The sequence below is a fragment of the Ahaetulla prasina genome, chromosome 1 (genome assembly GCF_028640845.1).
Source record: "Ahaetulla prasina isolate Xishuangbanna chromosome 1, ASM2864084v1, whole genome shotgun sequence".
Classification (NCBI taxonomy): Eukaryota; Metazoa; Chordata; class Lepidosauria; order Squamata; family Colubridae; genus Ahaetulla; species Ahaetulla prasina.
The window spans coordinates 352,064,814-352,091,034 of NC_080539.1; the positions used below are offsets into that span (position 1 = coordinate 352,064,814).

At 42.1% G+C, this 26,221-nt stretch overlaps 1 protein-coding gene across 1 annotated transcript in view; it reads right to left on the minus strand.

The window, feature by feature from the left end:
- The window catches only part of ATL1 (atlastin GTPase 1), a 43,937-nt gene extending 19,351 nt beyond the window's left edge, over positions 1-24,586 (minus strand). Inside the window, exons 1-5 of the mRNA XM_058163107.1 lie at positions 23,344-24,586; positions 9,455-9,702; positions 8,520-8,654; positions 3,743-3,847; positions 711-761 (exon numbers count right to left, since the gene is read on the minus strand). Of these exons, the coding sequence (XP_058019090.1) occupies positions 711-761; positions 3,743-3,847; positions 8,520-8,654; positions 9,455-9,702; positions 23,344-23,377 (573 nt within the window). The 5' untranslated portion in view covers positions 23,378-24,586. The remainder of the gene's footprint in view (positions 1-710; positions 762-3,742; positions 3,848-8,519; positions 8,655-9,454; positions 9,703-23,343) is intronic.
- Between the last annotated feature and the right edge of the window lie 1,635 nt (positions 24,587-26,221).

Here is a 26,221-nt window from a genome sequence, read left to right on the forward strand (position 1 = left end):
TGTGGACTTCAACTCCCAGAGTTCCTCAGCCAGAGTTCCTTTCCCAGGAACTTCTGGGAGTTGAAGTCCACAAGCCTTAAAGGGACCAAGGTTGGAGACCCCTGCGTTAAACATTTGGCCGAAGTCTGCTTTAAAAGTACAAGTAACTTGTCTGACATGTAAATATTTTTAAAACCTTCATCCAAAGCACCCAAAGGCCAGAGAAGGAATAATGGATGGAAACTGATCAAGGAGAGATTCAACCTGGAAATAAGGAAAAATTTTCTGACAGTGACAGCAATCAACCAATGGAACAACTTGTCTTCAGAAGTTGTGGGAGCTTCATCACTGGAAGCTTTCAAGAAGAGACTGGACTGCCATCTGTCAATGATGATGTAGGGTCTGCTTGGGCGGGGTGGGGGGTGTTGGATTAGATGACCTACAAGGTCCCTTCCAACTCTGTTAATCTGTATCTGTATCTTAGGATATTCCTATACCCAGGCCTGATCACAAAGATATTGTTAGCAATAATAAAACTAATGGTAGTAAATAAATACATGAGATAATCAAAACTAAATAAATACTAGCTGAATAAATAGTAATAATGCTAAGTCACAATTCTATATCTTTGCACCATAAGAATAAACAGTACTTCTGTACAGAATTATAGCAAATGGAATTGTCCAACTCTTAGGGACAGAGCAAGAGATGGGTGAGCAGCATAGAATTACCTGCAAGTGCTGAAGATCATCTTCTTGTACGTTCTGTGACAAATTGTACACCTGAGTACAAAACAAAGCCAGAATTGTGTAAAAATGGCTGTGAAAATTCTTATCTTCTTGCATGCTCTTTGTGTATGCAATTTATTTCCTGCTACCTATGCTGTACTCCTAAAGAGGTCTCTAAACCAAAGACAAATACCTTGTGGGTCCAATACAGAAGTGCTATTCAGCAGGTTCTGACCAGTTCTGGAGAACCGGTAGTGGAAGTTTTGAGTAGTTCAGAGAACCGGTAAATACCACCTCTGACTGGCTCCGCCCCCATCTATTCTCTGCCTCCCAAGTCCCAGCTGATCAGGAGGAAATGGGGATTTTGCAGTATCCTCCCCCTGCCACGCCCACCAAGCCACACCACACCCACAAAACCAGTAGTAAAAAAAATTGAAACCCACCACTGCCAATCACACTTGGCCAATAAAGAATTCTGTTCTGTTCTGTTCTTTCCTATTCTATTTTATTCTAATGTCTCTCAACCTTAACAACTTTAAGACATGTAAGACATGCTGGCTGGGGAATTCTCGGAGTTGAAGTACACATATCATAAGCAGCAGGAGTTAGGAAACACTGAATTAGTTCTTAACGGGCCAGACCACAAGCCAACAACAATTTTTTAGGGCAATATGTAACTATTTTGTTCTCACCCCATCTATCATATAGTTTGGCTGGCTCAGATGAACAATCACAATTTAGCAGTTCCACCATCACCGTTTTGCAATCACACATCTCTGTACTTTTCAGGTACTAAAACACTGCATGCTCTGGCTCCTGCACTGAAAAGACTCTATGATTACTGGATCTTGCAAAAAGCAGGTCTTTTAATGTCTAGTTTGATGAAAAGAAGGACTAGGAGTGACACGATAGCAGTGTTCCAGTATCTCAGGGGTGGCCACAAAGAAGAGGGAGTCAAGCTATTCTCCAACGCACCTGAGGGGTAGGAAAAGAAGCAATGGGTGGAAACTAATCAAGGAGAGCAGCAACTTAGAACTAAGGAGACATTTCCTGATAGAACAAATAATCAGTGGAACAACTTGCCACAAGAAGTTGTGAATGCTCCAACATTGGAGGTTTTTAAGAAGAGACTAGACAACCATTTGTCTGGAATGGTGTAACTCCTGTCTGAGCAGGAGCCTGAACTAGAAGACCTTCAAGGTCCCTTTCAACTCTGTTATTCTGTTTTATTGTATTTTTAAAAATAATCAATGGTAAAGGGCATGTAAGCTAGACAGAGTACTGCGGCCTTAACTTTTCCCCCTTGAACCCTCACCTACCCTGGGATCATGTAGAAGAGCAGAGAAAGCCTTATGTTAAAGTGCTACTGCCTGGACAAGTGCCTGCAGTTTTTCTCTGCAAAATTTCAGAAATGGTTTTGGCATTGCCTCAGGGGTGAAATCTAAAAAGTTTCCCTACCGGTTCTGTGGGTGTGGCTTAACTGGTGGGCGTGGCTTGGTGGTCAGATGACTGGGTGGGCATGGCCAATAACAATAAATAATAAAAATAATAAACAAAGTATAAAAAAACAATAAGAGGTACCAAAAACCAACTTTCACACTTTACACACACACAACACAACTGACTCACACACAATGTAAAAGCAGCTGCACTTCACACTTCACACAGCCACAAAAAGCTCAAAAACCAACTTTCACACTTTACACACACACAACACAACACAACACAACACAACACAACTGACTCACACACAATGTAAAAGCAGCTGCACTTCATACTTCACACAGCCACAAAAAGCTCAAAAACCAACTTTCACATTTTACACACACACAACTGACACATACACACACACACAAAATACCATACAGCTTTCTGAGATTTTGTGTGTTTGTGTAGTTAGAGTGAAACACTACAAAAACACACCAAATCTCAGAAAGCTGCACAAATATTTTATTTTATTATTTTATTTTATTTTATTTTATTGTGGACTTCAATTCCCAGAGTTCCTCAGCCAGACAGCATTAATCACTCAATGGTGAAATAGATTAGCTAAGTTTAGATTAGTTCTGTCTCCTGCTAAAAGCGAAACTGGGGCTTTCGGGCTGTGAGCAGAGCCATGAGGTCGATCAGTAATCAGATAAGTGGCTTAGACTCTCTTAAAAGGAGTTTTTCTATAAGTTTTCTACAGAAAACATGTTTTTTAAGGTTCTGCTGATGAGGAACTCACGTGAGATCCCCAAAGTAGCCTTTAATTTTAATTTTAATTTTTAAATTTAAAGGCTGGCAATCTCAGCTGAGGGGCGGGATCCTCAAAGGCTTTTTTTTAGTTTTAAAGGCTGAAGCAAAATCGGCTTTTAAAAGTTAAAAAAAAAACACCTCTGCTGATGGTGCGGCTCAGCAGAGGCGGGGGGGCAGGGCCAGGGATTTTTGCTACTGGTCCTTCGAACCAGCAGCTGCCATCGCTACCGGATCGCGCGATCCCATCCGATCTGGGAGCATTTCACCCCTGCATTGCCTCCTTCCTAGGGCTGAGAGACAGTGACTGGCACAAGGTCATCCAACTAGCTATGTGACTAAGACAGGACTAGAACTCACACTCTCCTGGTTCCTAGCCTGATGTCTTAACCTCTACACCAAACTGGCTCTCTTATCCATCACTGATACTACTGGTACTCCTCAACTTACGACCACAATTGAGCCCAAAATTTCTGTTGCTAAGCAAGACATTTGTTAAGTGAATTTTGCCCCGTTTTACGACCTTTCTTGCCACAATTCTTAAGTGAATCATTGCAGTTGTTAAGTCAGTAATACAATTGTTAAGTGAATCTGGTTTCCCCATTGACTTTGCTTGTCAGAAGGTCACAAAAGGTGATCACATGACCTCAGGACATTGCAACTGTCATAAATATGAGTCACTTGCCAAGCGTCTGAATTTTGATCCCACGGCCATGGGGATGCTTCAGTGGTTGTTAAGTGTGAAAAATGATCACTGCATTTGACACTGCGGAGGCCCTGCCACTGACATTGTCTATTACCTGGATGGAGCTGATCATGGTGCTCAGAGCAAAGACGGTGGCTGAATCCCGCAGTGTTGACTGGCTGTCGAAGGTGCCCTGAGTATCCATTAGCAGTACAGCAACCTGTAAAACCACGAGAGGGACAGGAGAATACAAGATGAGGCTCTTAGGCACTACATTTGCTAAAAAAAAAATCAAAGTCTTTGGCTTCAAATCTGACTCACTTAAGGAATATTCTCAACAGACTTTGTCTGCAACAAATGAAGATCCTACTGTTTTTCTAAGCATCTCTTACTTGGAGGGCTAGAGGTAGCCTGTATCATCCAGGAATATAGGCTGAGGTGCTCTGAAAGCATTTTACTGTGAATTAATTACATTTCTTCCGAAGATGCTACATTGATTATTAATACATTACTGAGCCAAGTTGACAATAATTTAGATGAAATATTATTAATGTAGGAATAAGTAATATGGTACCCAAAATATGCCTTTGGGATGCCTTCTAGTTTCCTGGTCCATCTGACTTTTTAACAAGGTTTAACAAAATAAGTCAGAAATCTGATCTATTACAGAACAAAACATTTGGCAGTTTTTAACTTTTATTATACAATATTATAAGCTTCCTAGAGTTATTGTATTAGTGAGATGGGCAACACAGAAATCCAATAAATAAGCAAATTAGCGTTCAGCATCTTACTTATTTGCAAGCATGGTCTGGGGTCCCACAAAATCCTACCAGAATGATAAATAGCATGTGTGAGTTGGAAGGTTAATTTACCATCTGGTACATGGATGTTTTGTGATTGACCACCACAACCATGGGCAATCTTTTTGTGAACAAACAGATCACCTTTAGCTGTCATTTTGTAAACTCCTCACACGAACCCAAAATTTTAAAGGAGCCTCCAGGCCAAAACTTTTGATATCCCCTTTCGCAAAGATATACAAAGAGCTATGTAGCATAGGATTGGATACCCGATATAGATTATCTCCCTTCGGAGTCCACCCAGAAATTGAAGTCAAGACAAAAGGCTTTCTAGAGGTGCTGCCCTTGCCAGATTTGCCACGTGACAACTCATGGGGGAATATTTTTTTGATACAGGAGCCTGAATAATAGAATTCCCTCCTGGTTTATTACATCTGGCTGGCACCACCCCAATTAATGATAGCTTTCCCTGACAATTAATCACCTCCTTATTCACCCAGCCTTCGGCTCACTTCATACTATGATATCATTTAATGTGTTGTCGCTGTTATGGTTCTCTTTTTTTTTGGTTTTAATTCTTTCAAATCTTCTACTTTTTTAGGGATTTGCTTTGCACTATTGTATTCTGGATATTTTTGATTTAAAAAAGAGTAAACAACTGGGTGAATAAAATAAATGTACAATCAATCAGCCTTGAGACACCAGGGAAGTCTGCGGGAGTGGTCGCAAAGGGCAAATATCTGGGCAATCAAAGCTCCACCCCCTTTTAATGTGCTGTGCATACCTGCCATGCACGTAAAAGGGGCGGAGCTTCACATATCCAGTCCCACCCACTACTCTGACCTTGATGACTACCTTTGCAGATGCCCCTGTCTGATGCCACATACAAAGCCAGAAAAACTTCTAGTGGCTATCCAGGTCAATTTATCCATTCAGGCTAAACAGAGGCAATACTCCTCCCGTTAGCAGTGGAATCCTGTGTAGAAGGAAGGAAAGGCTTGCTATTTCAACACTGTCTGAGCAGTGTAAAAAAAAATTGCAACAGCAATAGCACTTAGATTTATATACTGCTTCACAGTGCTTTACAGCCCTCTCTAAGCGGTTTACAAAGTCAGCATCTTGCCCCCAACAATCTGGGCCCTCAGTTTATTGACCTCCAAAAGATGGAAGGCTGAGTCAGCCTTGAGCCAATGAGAATCGAACTGCTGGCAGTCAGCAGAATTAGCCTTCAATACTGCATTCTAACCACTGTGCTACCATGGCTCAGTTAATAAAAGAATTGCCAACCTTCATAACGTGAGCTTATGAAGACATTACAGAATGGCCCCTTGGCCAGGTAAGGTTTGCAACAGAAAAAAAATGTCTAATTAATACTGCAGGTTTATAAGACACAGGGATGACTCACACCTTGGTCACCACTTCTTTATTCTCCTACCACTGGGAAGGAGATATAGAAGCATAGCCAGCTGCACAAACAGGCTAAAGAACAGTTTTTATCTATGGGCTGTCAGACTCCTGAATGCAAAATAACATCATAACTACATAGTACGATGGACTTGTAACATGTTCACACTGGTGCAATAGGATTGGGTGGTTGTTAATATGATTTATTGGGTTAGGGATTCTCTGTCTTCCCTGTGAGTTGTATTGTGTTGTGGGGGGGTGCACTGAGGGAGCCCAACCAATCTCATTGTACATATGTTGTGCACTGACAAGAAAGGTTTGAATTGAACAATGTCTTGTAAATGCACCAAAGGCGAACTTCCATTGTTGCAGCAACTTAACATTTCTGGAAAACTTATCAGAGAAGGTAAATTTAGCCAAGAGGTGTTTGTGTGACCAGTAGTTAAGATGTTCTTGTTTTCTACAGCTTCTATCACCATAGGCTGATATCTGTTCTGGAACTGCAGGCCAGCTGTTCTGAGAATTTTAGTATGTGCTCTCCTGTCCCTTAAGCTTTTCTGCCTTCTTCCTCCTGGACTGAGAGCTGGTTCCAGTATTAATGGCCAAGGACTTCTGGGTTCTGTTAGATGACGCACTCTACCTTCGATCACTTATAGAGGCAACCGTAAGAAAGTGTCATTTTTAGTTACTGAACAACTGTCAGATCCAGCAGTTTCTGCCAGTGAGGCTCCACATTTATCCATTCAGGTGCTGGTGATCTCTTCCTACTACAATACTCTATGGATAGCTCTCCCTTTGTTCAGAGACACTGTTCTGGACCTCTCACATTTTTCCCACACAGGGCTTTATGATAATGATCCCTATTAGGCTACAGATTACTTTAAATTCTTGGCACAAGCATTGATAGCCTTGCCATTAGTTTGTTTCCCATCCCTACTCCAGCTCTGCTCATGATAGGATCAGTGGTGGGTTTCGTATTATGTTACTACTGGTTTGCCCCGCCCGCCCGCACTCACTTCGTGCTCATACACCCAGTTCACACATGTGCATGCCTTCCACGCATGCGCTTTACTTGCACGTGCCTTCCGTGCATGCGCCAGGCCTCTAATACGTTTGTTGTGCTCCGCCAGCAGCCTGCGGAGCTGGCAATGGAGTCGGACAGCAATGAGGCTGAGGAAGAGCATGGGCCAGGCCTGGAGGCAGGGTTCTGGTACCTTGGCAGGCCTGGATGAGGGCTCTGCGTAAGAGGCTGAAGTGGGGCCAGGGCCATCAGGGAGTGAGGTGCGGACTCCAGAGCCTCCAGAGACTGACAGTAGTGAGGCAGAGGAACAGGAGGAGTCTGTTCTTAATGCACGCATCAGAAGAGCTGCCAGAAAGCAAGAGCAGCTAAAGCAAAGAGGACAACTCGGGAATAGGGCCAAGACATAATTGGCCCCTCCCATAAGGCTTAAAAGATCAGCAACGGCATTTGGGCTTTGCCGGAAAACAACGTTGATAGCTTCGTCTTGTTACATTTATTTTGTATTGGTGTCTTCTGAACTTTTGCCAAAAAAGGCCTTTGGCAGTTTGCCTAATTGAACCAAGGTTGGTGATAGGACTGAGGAATTTGTGTTTGGAGGAATTTGCTTTAATTTAGTTGAACTACACTGAGAATGAAGTAATTCTCAGCTGTTCGAATAAAGTTTGTTTGTTTTTACACTGACTGAGTTTCCTATTACTTACTTGGGTCTGGGTCACAACAACATTCCTAAATAGGATGGCATAGAGCTGGGGTGGGCGGGTTCCGCTACCGGTTCAGGCGAACCAGTCCAAACCGGCTGAAAACCACCTCTGGATAGGATTTTGTTTTATATAACACAGTTGACATTTCCTTTTTCACGTGTTGCCCATCTTCTTTGCATGCATTTCAGGATCTGGGACTTCAATTCTTCTCTTCACTTCAATTCCAACACTACATATCTTTGGGTTCTTTTCAGAATCTATTTGTTCAATAAAGTGGTTGTAAACCGATACCAACAATGCCAATAAGGTTGATTTTCTGAAAACTTGTATTTGTAAAGTTAGATAGAAAGCAAGTTTAGGCAAATGGAAACCAATGGTTGGGTTCACACATTATGTTTAAGCCATAACAAAATTTAGCTCTAATTTAGTGTGTTCTATGAAATGACCCACTGTGCTTTGCCTGCCTATGACTTAGTCTTACCCGGTAGTCCTCGACTTACAACAGTTAGTTTAGTGACAGTTCTAAGTTACAATGGCACTGAAAAAAGTGACTTATGACCATTTTTCACACTTATGACCGTTGCAGCATCCCCATGGTCACATGATTTATATTCAGATGCTTGACAACTGGTTCATATTTATGACGATTACAGTGTCCCAGGGTGATGTGATCATCTTTTGCCACCTTCTGACAAGCAGAGTCAGTGTGGAAGCCAGATTCACTTAACAACCATGTCAGTAATTTAACAGCTGCAATGATTCACTTAATAAGAATGTGACAAGAAAAGGTGTAAAATGGGGTAAAACTCACTTAAGAAATTTCTCACTTAGCAACGTAAATTCTGGGCTCAATTATGGTCGTAAGTCGAGGACTACCTATAGCCAGCATTATAACTTATTCAATATATCACAGCTGGTTTGATACCAGCCAGTGGTTATGAGTAACCATAAGAAATCACCAACCTTGTTCCCATCTGGTTTGTCCACAAGGAAGACTTCACTCCAAATCTGGATGCCAGTTGTCTCCCGTTCAGATCCACCTCTCCAAGAAAATCCCGTGAGTGGTTCATTAAAATCCCCAATCCAATCAACTAGCTCCTGCAAAATAATGGGCAAGCAAGTTATTATCCTCAGAGCCATGAAAAATCATGTTTCTTTATCCCAGTAGCTTATTTCTAGTATTAGTGGTCACCAAAGAAGCTAGCAACCAAACAATTACTGAGTAGCTAGACATTTTCAGCAATTGTCCATTTGAATGAGAAGTAAGATTATCCATTTCAATTTAGACAAACCATTTTACTACAGAAGAAATTTTAAATTTTATATTTCAAGTAGGCAATAAAAAGTTTAACCGGGATTTTCAGATTCCCCACCAGGCTGGTAATGTCAGGGAATGATACATCAGATTACAGAAGGTTATCTCTACATGTATGTGAAATGGTTGAAGACATTCTCAGTTATGAAATCACAGATGCAAATCTACAAAACTAAGTCACAGACTACACTTAGGCAGGTTATTGTTCTCCCAATCTTAATGCACCAAATACTTTTGGGTAAACCTACAAATAGCCCTACACAGCTGTGCTGTATCCTGAACCCTGTATAGTTGCACAACATGTGGAATCCCAACATGAAGTTTTGCTACCAGTTTGGATGGATTCTGGCAGACGAATCCCACTTCCTACCCGCAACAACACATCTTGTCCCTTGTGACATTCTCATTATTCATCTCTCAAGTGTTAAATCTAGTATTCAAGGGCACTTTACTTAATTACATCTTCTTAATTGCACCAAAAGCAAGTCAGACATATATTGCAATCTGCAGGCTTGCTCATGTGCTAAGTTCCCGAGCATGAAGAAGAAGGCCACAAACTCTATAGCAACCAGTTCAAACCTACCATGTTATGCATGTATCTCAGCATGAAGTCCATCAAGAATGATTTTCCCTTCCGAAAAGCCCCAGCCACGGACACAGCCACCACCTCCCGATCACAGACAGCTTTGGAGAGCAAGATGCGGTTGAGAGCAGCTTCATCCAGCTCAAAGGAGTGATCATCCTTCACAATGAGCACTTGTACCGGGTGGGCCTTCCCACCAGAGTCTTCCTCTTCTGAGCTCCATTCGTAGCTTTTTTCTGAAAATCCACCTGTGTTTAAGACAACCATTATCTGATCAATGTCCCAATGAGGTTACATAGAAGCTTAAGCTAACATTGTACATTGACTTACCAAACATAGGTTCTTACATATCAGTCTCACAGGAACACTGGGGGCCGGAAGGGAGAAAGGATACAGCAGAGGGAAGGAAAAGATGCTTAGCCATTATCCTCCAGACAGGTTTAAAGCCTTCCTAATAATTGGCTGCCTCAAGGGAAAGAGAAAATTCCATCTGACAATTACAGAAATAGACTAGCAGCTGAATTTTACTTTATTTATGAAACATATTATATTACTGTCTAATAATACCTCTTGTTAGTTTTCCATTACATTAGTCATATTCTGTGTTTACACCCAAAGACATTAGGGTAATTTAAAAGTTAGAAGGATGCTCAAAAATTGGCGCTCCAAGATTTCACTTTCCTTTTCTACCTGGCTTCTGACACTATAATAGACATCACACTCTGCATCACTGAAAGAGACCTTGGGATCTCAATTTTTTGTTTCAGATGCAGGAAAGAAGCCATTTAAATGGCCTGAGACCAATGGCTGCTAGGGAAATCTGGCAGCTAAATGAAGAGGCAGCCACCCTCTTCCACCTCTGGATTCTCTCCTGCAAAATCCACTGCCCCACATTTGTTTCAGAAGGCAAACAAAATTCATAACATAACACCATATCCTCAGGTTTGCTCAGAAAGACTGCCTATACATTGGCAGGTCAGATACATAAAATAAAGAAGCATCTTTGTTCTGGCTGGGGAATCATGCCAACCAAACAAGAGACTATCAAATGTTACCAGACAAGGAAAATTGGCAAACACAGTCCGGCTGTTTACGTTGAAATAATATATCCCAGGCAAATACAGTAGATACAAAGATTTAAAAAACTCTGCACTAGGATATTGTAGGGACAAGATAGGTACATGCAGCTATATTAATACATGATTACTGCGTAATGAAAACCTGTATAAACACTGAATAGTCATCTTCCCATGTTCCAAAGAGACATAGTGGCTCAGTGGCTTAATGACGCAGGAGATGGTCTCTGCTCTGGCAGTTTTAGCCTTTTGGGGTAAACTCTCGTCATTCGCCTCAGCTTCTGTCCAAATAATAATTCAAGAGCATGTTCTATGCAAGTAGATAAATAGATACCACTTTGGTGGGGAGATGAGTTGGCACTCCATGCAGGCAGTCAAATTTCTGTCAACTGAACCTTCCCAGCTGCAGCGCCCATTTGCAAGGCTGCTCTGGGGAGGGAGGGGCATTGGATGATGCTACAGGAAGAGCTGCTCATTTTTCTTTCTGATGTGAAGTCAACTCACCCACCTGTGGCACATCTTGGGAAGTGTGACAGCGTTTCCTACAATAGAAACCTGGCAGGTTCTGGTACCTTGGCAGCCAAACTACTACTCTGCAATAGCATTGTGGTCTGCTGGCCAATGTAACAATACCATACGCTAATAATAATAATTCCCATGTTCCAGTTGGCCAATGCAGTTGCCTCTAACCACAGCAAGCCTCTTCTGAACTGGCATACACAGCTTCAAGTTTTCACCCATAAGGCTCTATAGGAAAATACATTTCCCTACCATCCTAGTTCTGGAATACCATCCATATTATACCGTAGAGTTTTACATGGGCTGCCCACTTACTATAAATAATTTTCAGCCCCATACAAAATGGATCTAATTATACTACCATAGCAGATATTTTCTAGATAAAGATCTTTCACATAACCTGCTCGCTGAACCTCCAAATATTGGGGGGGGGACTAGGAGATTGGGGGGGATCTTAGACAAGCACACACACACTACGTAACAGTGGGCACATTAGCTAGTTTGCATTTCAGAATTGCTTAAGAGAAAAACACTGATTGAAAATGGAACTTCCATCTATAACAGGGGTCTCTAACCTCGTCAACTTTAAGGCTTGTGGACTTCAACTCCCAGAATTCCTCAGCCAGCAAAGCAAGCCTTAAAGTTGACAAGGTTGGAGACCCCTGATCTATAAGACCAATATAGCTAATAATACCATAACCTGGAACTCATATACTAATAAACCGCCTTTCTCTGAAGGAAATGGATTCCTGTGGTTGGCAACAAGGCACTGAAGTGAAGAGCTTTTTACAGGTAGTCCTTGACTTACAACAGCTGGTTTAGTGACTATTCAAAGTTATAATGGTACTGAAAAAAATGATTTATCACCATTTTTTTCACATTTATGACTGCATCTCCATGGTCACATGATCAGAATTCAGATGCTTGGTAGCTGACTCATATTTATGATGGTTGCAGTGTCTCCAGGTCATGTGACCAATTTTTGTGACCTTCTGACAAGCAAAGTCAATGGGAAAGATTCACTTAATAACCTTGTTACTAACTTAATATCTGCAGTGATTCACTTAAACAATTGTGGTAAGCAAGTTCATAAAATGGGGCAAAACTCATTTAACAAAGATCTCATTTAGCAACAGAAATTCTGGACAAAATTGTGGTTGTAAGTTGAGAGCAATCTATATTCATGCTGTCCACAAAGGCGTCTCTTACAAATTTCAATATTATACTGCATTGTTATGTACAGAATATCATGCAATTTTTTTCAGCTATGCAGTATTTGTGCTACTTAACTTCTATTTTTTCCCCTCTTTCTCTCTTTTGTTTAAGTGCAAAGCAAGCAGATCTTTCTCCCTTCCCAGCTGCATGTTTAAGGGAGGAGAAGCAGAAGGAGGAATAAGAACTATGGGAAGAATTCTGTTAATCCTGACAACTGTTTCAAAGGAATTAACACTGGATGCTTGGCTAGAAAGAGAAGAATTTCTTCCTTAGTGGTACAGCTGCTAGTATGTGATGTAAAAAGCATCCAAGGGGGTAGGATGGGGAAAGAGGCATGACAGGTTCCCCTGCCCCAAATACTTTACTTTCATTTTTTCTTCTTGTTTGTAAAAAAAGAAACCATTTCCTAATATTAAATAACAGAGCACATGATTTTTGCAAATCTAATCTTCACTCTATCATCAACATGCTAAAGCAAAACACCAAAATTATGTCGCAGCTGCTGATTCTAGTTGCCGTCTATTACTTATAGCAATAGCAATAGCACTTAGACTTATATACTGCTTAACAGTGCTTTACAGACCTCCCTAAGCAGTTTACAGAGTCAGCATGTTGCCCCCAACAATCTGGATCCTCATTTTACCCACCTCGGAAGGCTGGAAGGCTGAGTCAGCCTTGAGCCTAGTGAGATTTGAACTGCCAAAGTGCAAGCAGCCGACAGGCAGCAGAAGTAGTTTGCAGTACTGCATTCTAACTACTGTGCCACCGAGACTTATAAAATATAACTTATGTAGTGGGGTTAGTGCTGCACTTATAAAGTCCCCGAAAGCAGTGGTGAAATCTGAACTGGTTTGCTGGCCTTGCATGCATCCTGCGTGCCAAACGCATGCGCAGTTCATACCAAAAGGAGGCTCGGGAAGGTACGTGGAATAGCGAGTGGGGGGAATCAGCTGTGGCATGCGATCTTGGGAACCTTTTTAAAAAACTTTTTAAAAGCATTTTTTACTACAGTTTAGGCGAATAGGTAGTAAAAAATAGTTTAAAAAGTAAAAAAAAAAAGGTCCAACAATAACAGCTGTGCCGCGTGATCATCAGAACCTTTTTCTTTTACTTTTTTAAAGCAATTTTAAAATTGCTTTGTACCGCCGGAACCAGTAGTAAAAAAATGTTTTAAAAAAGTTTTTAAAAAAGGTTCAATGATCATGCGATACAACTGTGATCCTAAGGACCCCTTTTTTTTACCTTTTTAAAGCATTTTTTTTTACTACCTATTAGACGGAAGTGGTAGTAAAAATGTTTTAAAAAAGTTTTTAAAAAAGGTTCAATGATCATGCGATACAACTGTGATCCTAAGGACCCCTTTTTTTTACCTTTTTAAAGCATTTTTTTACTACCTATTAGACGGAAGTGGTAGTAAAAAAATGCTTAAAAAGTAAAAAAAAAAAGTTCCGACAATTGCATGTTGCTCAGCTGATCGTCGGAACTTGTTTTTTACATTTTTTACTACCGGGTGGGTGAACCAGTAGCATTTTTTACTACCGGTTTGGGCGAACTGGCCCAAACCAGTAGCATTTCACTCCTGCCCCAAAGGCTTTATGATCAGTTTATCTAAAGGACCTCTAACTCTGATTGTTTCTGCCCATTTAATATACATTAGTAGAGTAGGTACACTGCAGGTCCCTTCAATTAATTAGTGTGAACTATCAGGACTTAGGAAACATAGCCTCTATAAAGGTAATCCTTGTTTAGTGACTGCCTTATTTAGCAATTGTTCATAATTACGATGGTGATGAGAAAGTAACTTTACAACCAATCGTCTATGGAGAGTCTCAGTCAACAAAGTCATGGTTGTCCTAAAGGTGCTTTTTTTCCAGAGGCAACTGGACTTTCTGATTTTTCTTTGAAGATGTTTCGCTTCTCATCCAAGAAAATGAAGAAGCTTCTTGCATGAGAAGCAAAACATCTTCAAAGAAAAAACAGAAAGTCCAGTTGCCTCTGGAAAAAAGCACCTTTGGGATTTACAACCAGTCCTTACATGTATGTCCTTCGTAGGTCTGTAAAGCAAAGGAAATCTGAAATAAAATCAGAAACACAGTTGTGCTTTCACTTAGCAATTGGTGAGTTGACAGCCCCAATCGTGGTGGCCGAAGGAGCTGGTGCTGCCTTCCTCTGGGGTAGTATCCACCCAGAGACAGATGTCGTTACCATCCTAATGACATTGCAAAAGTCTTTGAAGACCTGATTGTTGTCCCAAGACTTGGAGTAGAACCATGGAAACAGAACCTTCTTAAGTCATTTCCTTGGTAGAGTCCTTGATGCTCTCTGAGCTTGGCTGTTTTCTTGCAGACATTTCATTACCAAACTAGGTAACATCATCAGTGCCGCAACTGATCTCGCAGTGATGATGTTACCCGGTTTCATAATGAACCGTCTGCAAGAAAACAGTCAGGCTCAGAGAGTACCAAGGACTCCACAGTTCAACCTAGAGCTATAAATATAAACGCCAACACTGAGCATTTCTCAACCTCAGCAACTCTAAAATATGTGGACTTCAATTCCTGGCTGCCTGGGGAATTCTGGGAGTTGAAATGCACACATCTTAAAAGTTGCCAAGGTTGAGAACTACTGCCTTAGAACAAGAAGGCTGTCAAGCGAGCAACTGCTGTTATTTATTATTCACATATTTCAGCTGGCAGAGTTCAGTTCAGCTAACTACTGAGAGTTCTTAGTAACTATGCCATTAAGATTACATAAAGAGTTCACAATGAGGGTAAGGTTTCAATCATAGTCTGTACATTTTACTTTACTTTAACTAAACATTTCCCACACACCCACAAAAAAATACGTATTTATCCAGGTAAGCATGCACACTGTTGCACTATGAGCTTCTCAGTTAAATCCATGCAGGAAATCCTATCTCCATCTATGATGTAGCACTTTGTAGCAGATGAAGAAATAGACTCCATAGGAAGACTAGAGCTGTATTTAATGAGTTAAACTATATTAAAAGAATCTTGCAATCTGGATTGTTTCTATATTCTCTTCCTCTTATATCCCTGTGAATCAGGATGATTGATTAATTGGCCACCCAACTTACCATAGGGCAGTGGTCTGCAAACTTGGCTCTTTTAAGACTTGTGGACCTCAACTTTGCTGGCTGAGGAACTCTGGGAGTTGAAGTCCACAAGTCTTAAAAGAGCCAAGTTTGCAGACCACTGCCATAGGGTAACTCTGGGAGGCTTACAGTTGCAGTACATAAAATCTAAAACATAAAAACTTAAAAACAAACATTAAAGCCAAAAGTACATGGGGTAGGTGGGAACTGTTATTACCCAATCAACCATCTGCATTGCCAACAGTAGAGAAGGCCCTCCTCCTGGACCCCGCTAGCCAGAATACTCGGACTGACGGGACCTGCAGCATCGCCCTCCTGCCTGTATGAGTGGTATAGGCCAATCCCAGTGAGGCGAGAGGGTCCCTCAAGTAACCTGGACCCATGCCAGGATGGGCTTTAAAGGTGATCACCAATACCTTGAATTGTACACGGAAGCAGATTGGTAACCAGTGCAGCTCGTGGAGCAGTGGTATCACAGGGCCCCCAAAACTACCCACGCCGCCATATTCTGCACCAGCTGCAGCTTCCAAATGCCCTTCAGGGTAGCCCCCATGTAGAGCACATTACAGTAGTCCACTTGTGAGATGACTAGGACTGAATGACTGAATGAATGAGTGAGTGACTGAATCCTGGTCCAGGAAAGGCGCACAACATGAAGTTGTGCAAAGGCTCTCCTGGCCAAGACTGCCACTTGTTCCTCGAACAGGAGTCACAAAGTCCAGGCGAAATCCCAAGTTGTGGACCAGGTCTCTCTGGGGCAGTGCCACTCCATCCAGAGTCAAAGATGACAAAGTCCCAGATCCCAGAGCTCTGTGAACCCAAAGCCATTCGGTCTTACCAGGGTTCAGTCAAAGCCTGTTGTCCCCTATCCAGGCCCCCACAGCCTCCAGGCACCACGAAAGGGTGGTAACAACATCACTTGGATCACCAAGAGTTGAAATATAGAGCTGGGTGTTATTACCTTGATCCACAGGATTTAAGGAATGTTTTAGTCCTCTTTATTTATATAATACTTCTTGCCGATTTCCCTAGAGGTCACCTCCCTAATTCTTGGACAATCGTTTCTTCAGGATGGTATAAGAACTCCTGCCTTGGGCAGGGGGTTGGACTAGAAGACCTCCAAGGTGCCTTCCAGCCCTATGATTCTATGTTTCTCTATATACAATGCCAAGACTGGTTTATCCTGCAACTCCTTAAAGACACCATTATGCTTTAAAGCTTCAAGACTATATTTTGTCTACATAAATGCTACCTATCCACATTCGCCACCTGTTTCTCTCTCCCTTACAAAAAGGTTTCATGAATGGCTGCTCTCTGCACAGTAATGTAGTGTAAATTCTGATCACGGACAATAATGAATTTCAGATATAAATCTTTTGAATTTGATCACAGAATTGTAGAATTGTAAAGCTGGAAGGGACCACAAGGATCATTCAGACCAACTCTCTGCAATGTGCAGGAAAATCAATTTAAATCATCCTCAAGTGATGTCTATCTAGATTCTTCTTAATGAACCTGCATGGAGAACCCACAGCCTTAGACTATTCCACTGTTTTATAGATCTTACCATCAGGAGAGTGTTCTTTATGTACAAAGAATATTGTACAAGAATTTAAAACTTACAAAAATGGGAAGGGAGATAGACAGACAGACAGACAGACAGACAGACACAAAAAGATTTTGCACCCCATTCTTCATATTAATCAATATCCAGTATCTATATGAGACATTTTCTGATTTAATAAGATCATATTGGCTAGGCATCTTGGGAGTTGAGTCCCACAACATCTGGACAATATTGATGGAAGCCCCCTGTAGCACATCTTGACTCTAAGGGCCTTTCCAAACACCCAGTCATTATACTTCAGCTAGCAGAAGTCTATATTGGTATGAAATTTGCTGTCCCTATCACCAATCCTAATCCTATTTCTATTGTTTCTGTTCTGACATGTTGGCCAACAGATCTAATCTGATGATGTATCTCCAGTGCATCTTAAATGAAGCAATTGGTTAAGTCCTTTGGCTTTGCTATTCTCTCTCTTCTGAACAGGATGCCTTGTTTAATAAATAAATAAATAAGTAGACAAACATCACCAGGCAGTGGAAAGAAAAAATCATTTCTGAAACACAGTGCTGCAGCAGCAGAAATGGGACAAGTCAGACTGTACACTGCCAATCACTAATTTAAAAAAATTACTTATCTTTATTTTTAGATACCCAATTCCAGTGGATTCTTCCTAATTCTCCACTCCTATATTCCATTCTCTAATAATCCAGGTTGAATAATCATTTGTTTTAAAAAATATGCTTTATTATGCCATCGCTCTGCTGAACACCTAATTCTCACAATGCTTTCTAGTGTCTATGTGCATTTTACTCATGCAATATGGCTGTAGCTATATTATTTATCATTATTACATTCTTTATTTCCCCCCCTCTTTTTTATTGGTATTATGATGATGATTATCATTATTCTGTTGCTTTGCATGTATACTGAGAGGTTCTGCATCAGACACGAATTCCTGGTATGTCTAATCATACTTGGGCAAATAAAGTACTCAATTCAATTCAAAATCACAAAGGCAGCTGAGTCATTTAGGGTCCCTTTCCTATTTCCTTTATACATACGTGTGTGTGTGTGTGTGTGTGTGTGTGTGTGTGTGTGTGGATTGGGAGGCACAGGACGAGGAAGAGCAGACTTTATCTCCATCGTTCCGCTTTTTTCTAAATTAGGAAGGCCAATAGAATTAAAGCATTTCCAGGACTGCCGTGTGATATTATGCATTTCTAATAGACTGCCAGCACAACAGTATCTGGGTTTTTAGGAGGACAGCAGCAAAATTAGGTTGAACTGTGACTGGAAGAACAGCAGTATATTCTGGAATGAGTAATAAATACCACTCTGATGCCATCTGGGCTTAAAGGGGAAAAGACTAGTATCTCTAACGCTAAGGATATCTGAAGATGATCTCACTCATGGGCTGGGATTGAGATGAACTCAATGACATATGGCCACGGGAGAAAAATGTTGCCAGTTATATTTTACAGGTCACAGGCAAAACGCCTGCTAGCCAAGACTTTTATTTATTCATTTATTAAGAAATGTTATATGAGTACCAAACACACGGTGATGTTTGTATCTCAATCAATGTCTCAGCAACCCCAGGCTGACCTAGAAAACCAACAAGGGTTGGCCTAGTTTAGTACTTAGATATCACCAGTGGATATCAGAGCTTTAGTTTAGACTGGAAATGAAAACAAGAAGCCCAGACGAAGACCATGCATTTTGATGAGCAACACAGCATAGAAATGAATAAGATCTCCTTACATATACAGTGATAGATAACTCAATGCCTGCTCCATCAGGAAACCCACAAAAATTAGGTGTAGATGCATGCAGTTTGTTTTGGAGTGGGTGGCCATCAGAGGTGGATTTCAGCAGGTTCTGACCAGTTCTGGAGAACCGGTAGCAGAAATTTTGAGTTGTTCGGAGAACTGGTAGTAAAACTTCTAACTGGCCCCGCCCACATCTGTTCTCTGCCTCCCAATTCCCAGCTGATCGGGAGGAAATGGGGATTTTTGCAGTAACCTTCCCTGGAGTGGGCTGGGAGTGGAGATTTTACAGTATCCTTCCCCTGCCATGCCCACCAAGCCACACCCACCAAGCCATGCAATGCCCACCAAGCCACACCCACAGAACAGGTAGTAAAATTTTTGAAACCCAGCACTGGTGGCCATTATGAAGTTAATCAATAATGATAATAATTCCTCCTGTTAAACTGTTAAGCCAGTGTTAAACCCTCCATAGCGAAAGCTTCCTTGGCAGGTTACAAGATGACCCTGGGAAGCACAGCAGACCTATTTTAAAATATTAAATTTGTACAGATTGCTAATTAAAGTACTGCTGCAGATTTAAGATAATAATAAATTACATATGTAATGGAAGTGGGGTCAGAAGTGAAGGCTCATACAGTTCAAATTAATGCTTTATACCCTTCCTTATGGGGCTAATGTAACTTCCTTTTCTTCTTTGTTGATGCTGCTATTTTATTTTTGATTCTACCGTTAGTTTTAATTTTCAAGGTTGTTTCTGCTGCGTTTGTGTACATCGTATCTAACTAGGTTATGACTATACCACCACAAGTAGGAAATCTAAAATCAGAATATTTCCAGCAGATGACGACCTAACCTCCCCCTCAAGATTTTTAGCAAGAGGGAAGAACCAAAGCAAGTTATAGAGGGAGCCCCTCGTGGCTCCCGTATGACACCTATCCTGCGCAGACTGCACTGGCTACCTGTGGCCTTCCGGGTGCGCTTCAAGGTTTTGGTGACCATCTTTAAAGCGCTCCATGGCATAGGGCCGGGTTACTTACGGGACCGCCTACTGCTACCGAATACCTCTCACCGACCCGTGCGCTCTCACAGAGAGGGACTCCTCAGGGTGCCGTCAGCCAGACAGTGTCGTCTGGCGACACCCAGGGGAAGGGCCTTCTCTGTGGGGGCTCCCACCCTTTGGAACGAACTCCCCCCAGGACTCCGTCAACTTCCGGACCTCCGAACCTTCCGTCGCGAGCTCAAGACACATTTATTTATCTGTGCAGGACTGGACTAGTTTTTAAATTTATAGGGGTTTTTAACTGGTTTTAATATTTATATTATTTTTAAGAATCTGGCTTTAGAATAAGTTTTTTAATGGTTATTTTAATTTGTATATAAATGTTTTATTTGCCTGTGAACCGCCCTGAGTCCTTCGGGAGACTCATTTACCCAACAATCTCTATTCTTTCCACCTTGGCTTGTATCTTTAAATTATGAGATTATCAGATCTGCTTTTGTTAATATTAAAAATTGCAAGATGCCTCCTTTCTTAAAGGAGATAATTACTGGATTCCCCTCTGAGAGGTGAAATTATAGGCTTGTCTCTAACTTTCCACGGCAGTTGGGAGAGAGGCTTCTCATTTAGAGAAAGCAGGTCTGTAAGGGGCGTGCATAAGAGCACCAGCGTGCCTACCATCCCTGTCCTAATGTTTTCTTTTATTTCTATCCTTTACATGTATTTAAAATTATGTTTACTCTTGTATCTGTCATAAAAATACATGCTGGATGAAATAAATAAAATAATTTTTTTAAAAAAAATCATCTTAGACAGATGCTCCTTGAAATAGAGACAAATATATGGAATCTCTTATAACTTTATTTTTCTCCAGTGCTTTTCCATACGAAATTCCCTGGGAGATATCATCAAAAAAAATTGGGGCTGGGAGTTATCAATGATACCAAAATCTAATTCAGATTAATAAGAAATCCCACAATGCCTGAAGTAACACATTGGATTAACCATGTTTGTATGTATGTATGTATGTATATATGTATGTATTTTATATCCTGCCTTTATTATTTTATAAAAACAACTCAAAACGATGAACATACCTAATATTCCTTTCTCCTTCTATTTTCCCCATTGGGCTGAGAGAGAATGACTGGCCCAAAGTCACCCAGCCAGCTTTCATGCCTAAGGCGGGACTAGAATTTATTTATCAAATTTATTTGCCACCCTTCTCGAGGCGACTCTGAGCAATGATTGGCCCACAGATACCCAACCAGCTTTCATGCCTAAGGTGGGACTAGAACTCCTGGTTTTTAGCTTGGTGCCTTAACCCAAACAGAATTTGAATGACTGAGGGGTCACTATGCCAAAGACAGTGGATCACTCTGTTGTGAATGGGGCTTTGCTGCCCCAGAATAGCAGGTACATCATTTGAAATAACACCTGGAAGGGATCCAGAACTCTTTTTGGTTTACCAGAAAAAAACAAAGCCAGTGGCTTTTTCTTCTGCTAAGCCAAATGAAACAAACATACTGTATGTTAAAACTATTGCTCATTTTATATCTCTGATATTAATTTTGGTTTTATCATTTTATTGTATACCACTGAAAGACTTCGATAGCCAATGTTATAACAAGTTAAAGAGAAATGTATTTCTTTTAGGCTGGATTCACATGAGATTAGCCCATGATTTATTACATAACAGAATTTCTCAGATTTCTACAATAAATGGAACCCTCAAATAAACATATGGGTTGGATTTGTACAAAACAATAGGTTAGAACAGTTAGTAGTGTGTGATTTATTGTATCTTGCAAACACACCCTTAATGTGCAACAGAAATATATATACCTGTAACTTAAATCTAAAAGTTTCTGCTTTCTAGATAGCTTTCCACCTATTTGAAGAGAATGATCATGCCTTCATTTATTTTACTTATTAATCACATTTATATGGGCGCCCATCTCACAAGAAGCAACTCTGGGCAGGTACAAAAACCAATAAAACAATTATAAAAACAATCATTATAAAATATATGGTAGTAAATCATATTAAAAATGAAAAACACTCCAGCATCTTCTGGGTAGGGAGTGCCTGAGTCTTTCATATCTCTGGCCGCTTCTTCAGTTTACACATTGTCAGCTCCTTTTACATTTCCCCATAAAAATTCACTATAAATTTTTATTAACCTGTAAAATTGGGTGTCAGAACCAGCCACAGTTCACCAGATAAGATCTGGATCTACTAAAAAAAAAGAAACCTTGACTTGGTATGACTGGGAAATTCTAATAATGGAACTTAAATTATGTTAGTCTTCTTTGCCACCATGTCACATTGCTGACTCACTTAGGAAGTGATTACAATCTCAATTCACTGGTAATATTTCCACATATTCTACTGTTTCCCATTCTATTTATGTGCATTTTTCCTGACATTAAGAATCCTTTTCTTTTTCATCCATCCCAACCCTAAAGTCTACGTTTTTATCCTCTTTCATCCCTACCTTCTGAATTATCCTTTATCCATTGGATATAATCTACATATTTTAAAAAAAAAACATGAGGCGCTTTTAAAAATTACCTGTATCTTGTTAGCCATTTTAGCATTTCCAAAGAGAAGACAGGATATAAATGAACTAAAATGCATAGGTCCTCACTCACATTTATTTAACATGTGTGCCCGCCACACCTTGCTGACTTCCAATAAATTAAACTACTCGTTTTCTTCTTTCTCCTTACAGCATATAAAACTGCAGTTTAAAGAAAAAAATTTTCCTGAGGTGGAAAACTGGCTTCCTGATCCCAACTAAATGTCAGTTTTGCTCTCAGATTTCCTGTTTTGAGGAAGGCTTCCGAATGCAGTTAAGGCAACTGGCATAATATAAACAGCCATACTTGCATCATTTTGTGCCCATTTTGTAAACAAGAACTCCAGATGCCCCCTTTCCCAAACCGCTGTCTCCAGATGTGCTGGGACTATCCCTCCCACGATCCCCAAAGAGGCTGCCTGTCTCCATACTGAGGAAGGCGGCTCTAATGGGAAATTCTTTTCCGCTAAACAGCTTTGAACGTCTGCTCGGAGACCCTCCCAGGGTGGAACAGACCCATCAAAACCGAAGCGAGCAAACCCCACCCTATCCGCCCCTTTCTAACGGTTTGGAAGGAGGACGGACGACAACCATGGCAAGCGACGGGAGCGGGAGCTGCACTTCACCATTCGCCCCCATTGTCTCCCTTCCGCTTCTCTTCGCGCACCCCCCACCCACCCACCCCCACTCGCGGAGAGGGGCAACCACAAGGGGCAAAAGAAAAGACGGAGGGTAATCACGGAGCAAAATAAAGGCAGGAGCCAAATCCGTTAGGTCCGGAGACACAGCAATCTCCTCTGCCCAGCCCGTGGCCGGGGGACGATGGGCGGGGCCGTCTGAGACCCTTCGCCACCTCTAGCCTAGCCCGGGCAGGGTCCCGGCGCGGCGATAAAGGCGTAGCGGAGCAGGCAACGGGCCGAGTCCGGGAAAGGCCGACCCTGTCCTGTGCCCCAGTAGCTCCCAGGCCCTCAGCTCGACCAGCTACGGATGGAAGTAGTCCAAATGCCGAGCCAGCCCTCCCACTCCCGGGGCTGGTCCTGATCAACCTACCCCAGCTGTTCCTCTCCTTGCGGTTCTTGGCCATGGTTACTCCGCCCGGCGGCTACCTGCTGCCTCTCGGATCCGCCGGGATCGAGGCGGCGGCGGTGGTGGCTGCCGCTGTTGCTAAGATGAAGAAGGAAAGCGCCGCCGCCGCCGCCGCCGCCGCCGCTGCTGCTGCTGCCTGGCCAAGAAAGGCGTCTCTGTCTCTCAGCTCAGCATCGCCTGCGGGAGGGTGCAGGGAGTACCAGAGACGCGTCCGGCGCAAAGGCGGATCCGCAGGGAGAGAAAGAGAGCGCGCCTACGACGGCGTGCCGGAGCTTGCTTCCCCACGCACACGTGTCCGGCCGGGGCTCGAGAAACACCGCACTCTCTTCTAACCAGCCTGGCGCGCACCATCCGCACGACCTGATCGCGCTGCGGAGCACCTGCGGACGAGGACGCGCGCATCGCGGGGCGCGGCACCAGTTTGCGCCTGCCCACCGGTGCGGCGGAGTTTGGGCACACCCTGAGATGGGAATCGGCGCCCGCGACGCCTCGCCTCTTATTTTGGACCCGTGGCTCGAGGACTGGCGGAGGGAAGAGTCTGAAGCCACGTGCAAAACTCACGTGCTTGTTTGGCCCGGCTGACAATTCGTATTTTGTATTTTGGACTAGGGGTACGGAGGTTGCATTGTTTTTACGTGCCTAGCACCATTTGTGCGAGGACAGCCCACGAGAGATTACCAAGACGCAGGTCCCCGCCCTAAGAGTTTACAACCCGGTCTGGATACAAAGCAGCGAAGAGGGCAGCCAGAGCTGGAGAAAACAGAAAAATAAGCACGGCTGTCAGCAGCTGAGAATGTTGCACGTTTATTTCAGTGGCTGGCTTAGCTATAGCAATAGCACTTAGACTTATATACCGCTTCATAGTGCGTTACAGCCCTGTTTAAACGGTCTGCACAGTCAGCATATTGCCTCCAACAATCTGGGTCCTCATTTTACCGACCTCGGAAGGATGGAAGGCTGAGTCAACCTTGAGCCTGGTGAGATTCGATCTGCCAAACCGCCGTAAGCTGGTGATCAGCACAAGTAGCCTGCAGTACTGCATTCTAACCACTCCGCCACCGTGGCTCATTTTCTCCCATAGGGATTCTCCTTAAGAAGCTTTGCTCCAACGACAGTATTCCTGGCTTTTCAGATATAAATTATAGGCAGAGATAGGATCTGTGCAGGCAGAGATGAGAAAAGAATTACAACTTGGATGCACCCATGTTCAAAATCCTGGAGTGTCAAGGAAGGTTCCTTCAGGCTAAGACCTCAAGGGTCCCCATTGAAAGAAAAGCTCCAAATAAAGGAATCACTGAGTAGATCTTAATGGTACTAGGTCTACATGGAGGGAAGTAAGCAGTGGGGTACCACAATGTTCCATCTTAAGCTCAGTACTCTTCAATATCTTCATAAATGACTTAGATGAGGGAATAGAAGGGGAACTGACCAAATTTGTGGATGATACTAAGCTGGCAGGAAGAGCCAACACCTTAGAAGATAGGTTCAAGATCCAAATGGATCTTGACAAACTTGAACACTGAGCCCTAACTAACAAAAGGAAATTCAATGTAGAGAAAAGTAAAGTCTTACACTTAGACAAGAAAAAAAAAACCAAAAGTACAAATGTAGATTGGGAGAAACTAGACTAAATAGCAGTAACTGTAAGAGGGATCTTGGAGTCTTAGTGGTCAACCAATTAAATATGAGCCAACAGTGCAGTGGCAACCAAAAAAGCCAGAGGGATTCAATCAAGATCACTTGAGGTACTAATACTACTCTATAAAGCCTTAGTAAAACCACACCTAGAATACTACATCCAGTTTTGTTCACCACATTATTAAAAAAAAGTTGAAACTCTAGAAACAGTGCAGAGAAGAACAACCAGGATGATTAGGGGACTGGACTGGAGGCTAAAACATATGAAGAACATTTACAGGAAGTGGCTAGTCTAGTGAAGAGAAGGACCAGGAGAGACATGACAGCAGTGTTCTAATATTTGAGGGGCTGCCACAGAGAGGAGGGGGGGATCAACCTATTTTCCAAAGCACCCGAAGGCCAGACAAGAAATAATAGATGGAAACTGATCAAGGAGAGATTCAGCTTAGAAATAAGGAGAAATTTTCTGATAGAACAATCAACCAATGGAACAGCTTGCCTCCAGAAGTTGTGGGAGCTTCATCACTGGAAAGTTTCAAAAAGAGACTGGACTGCCATTTGTCAGAAATTGTGTAGGGCACGTGTGTCAAACTCAGGGCGTCACGTTGCCGTCACATGATGTTTCACAATTTTTTCCCTTCATCGAGCTTGGGTGGGTATGACCTGTGCATGACACATCTGGCCCGTAGGCCGCCAATTTGACACCCCGGGTGTAGGGTCTCCTGGTTCGGTGGTGGGTTGGACTAGATGACCTACAAGGTCCCTTCCAACTCTATTATTCTGTTCTGTTCTTATTCTGTTCTAAATTCAGAGCCTCTTTATGACTGCTAGAGCCTTGGGGTTTTGTGGCCTCTAGCTTATTTTGTGAAGTTTGAAGATGGCTACCCATCAGAATAGGGAGAAAGAGTCCCGAACCCCTCTTAATCAGCGGATCCCCATTTGTCTCCTGCATGAAGGTAAAACTCTGACTAGGTTCAGCTTATCAGAGTTTTCCTAATTTTCACAAGTATCCACCATGATATCAGAACCACTGTTCTGTTGTTTTGAAAATTGCAATTAAAAATATCCCGTCTTCTGTTCAAGAATTGATATATTAAATTATATACAAAGGCTCTATTCAAAAGGCTCTTGGAACCCAATCAGCCTCTAATTTGGCCCAATTTTTTACCAAAAGTGTCGGCAGTACTGAGTACATATTCAGTAC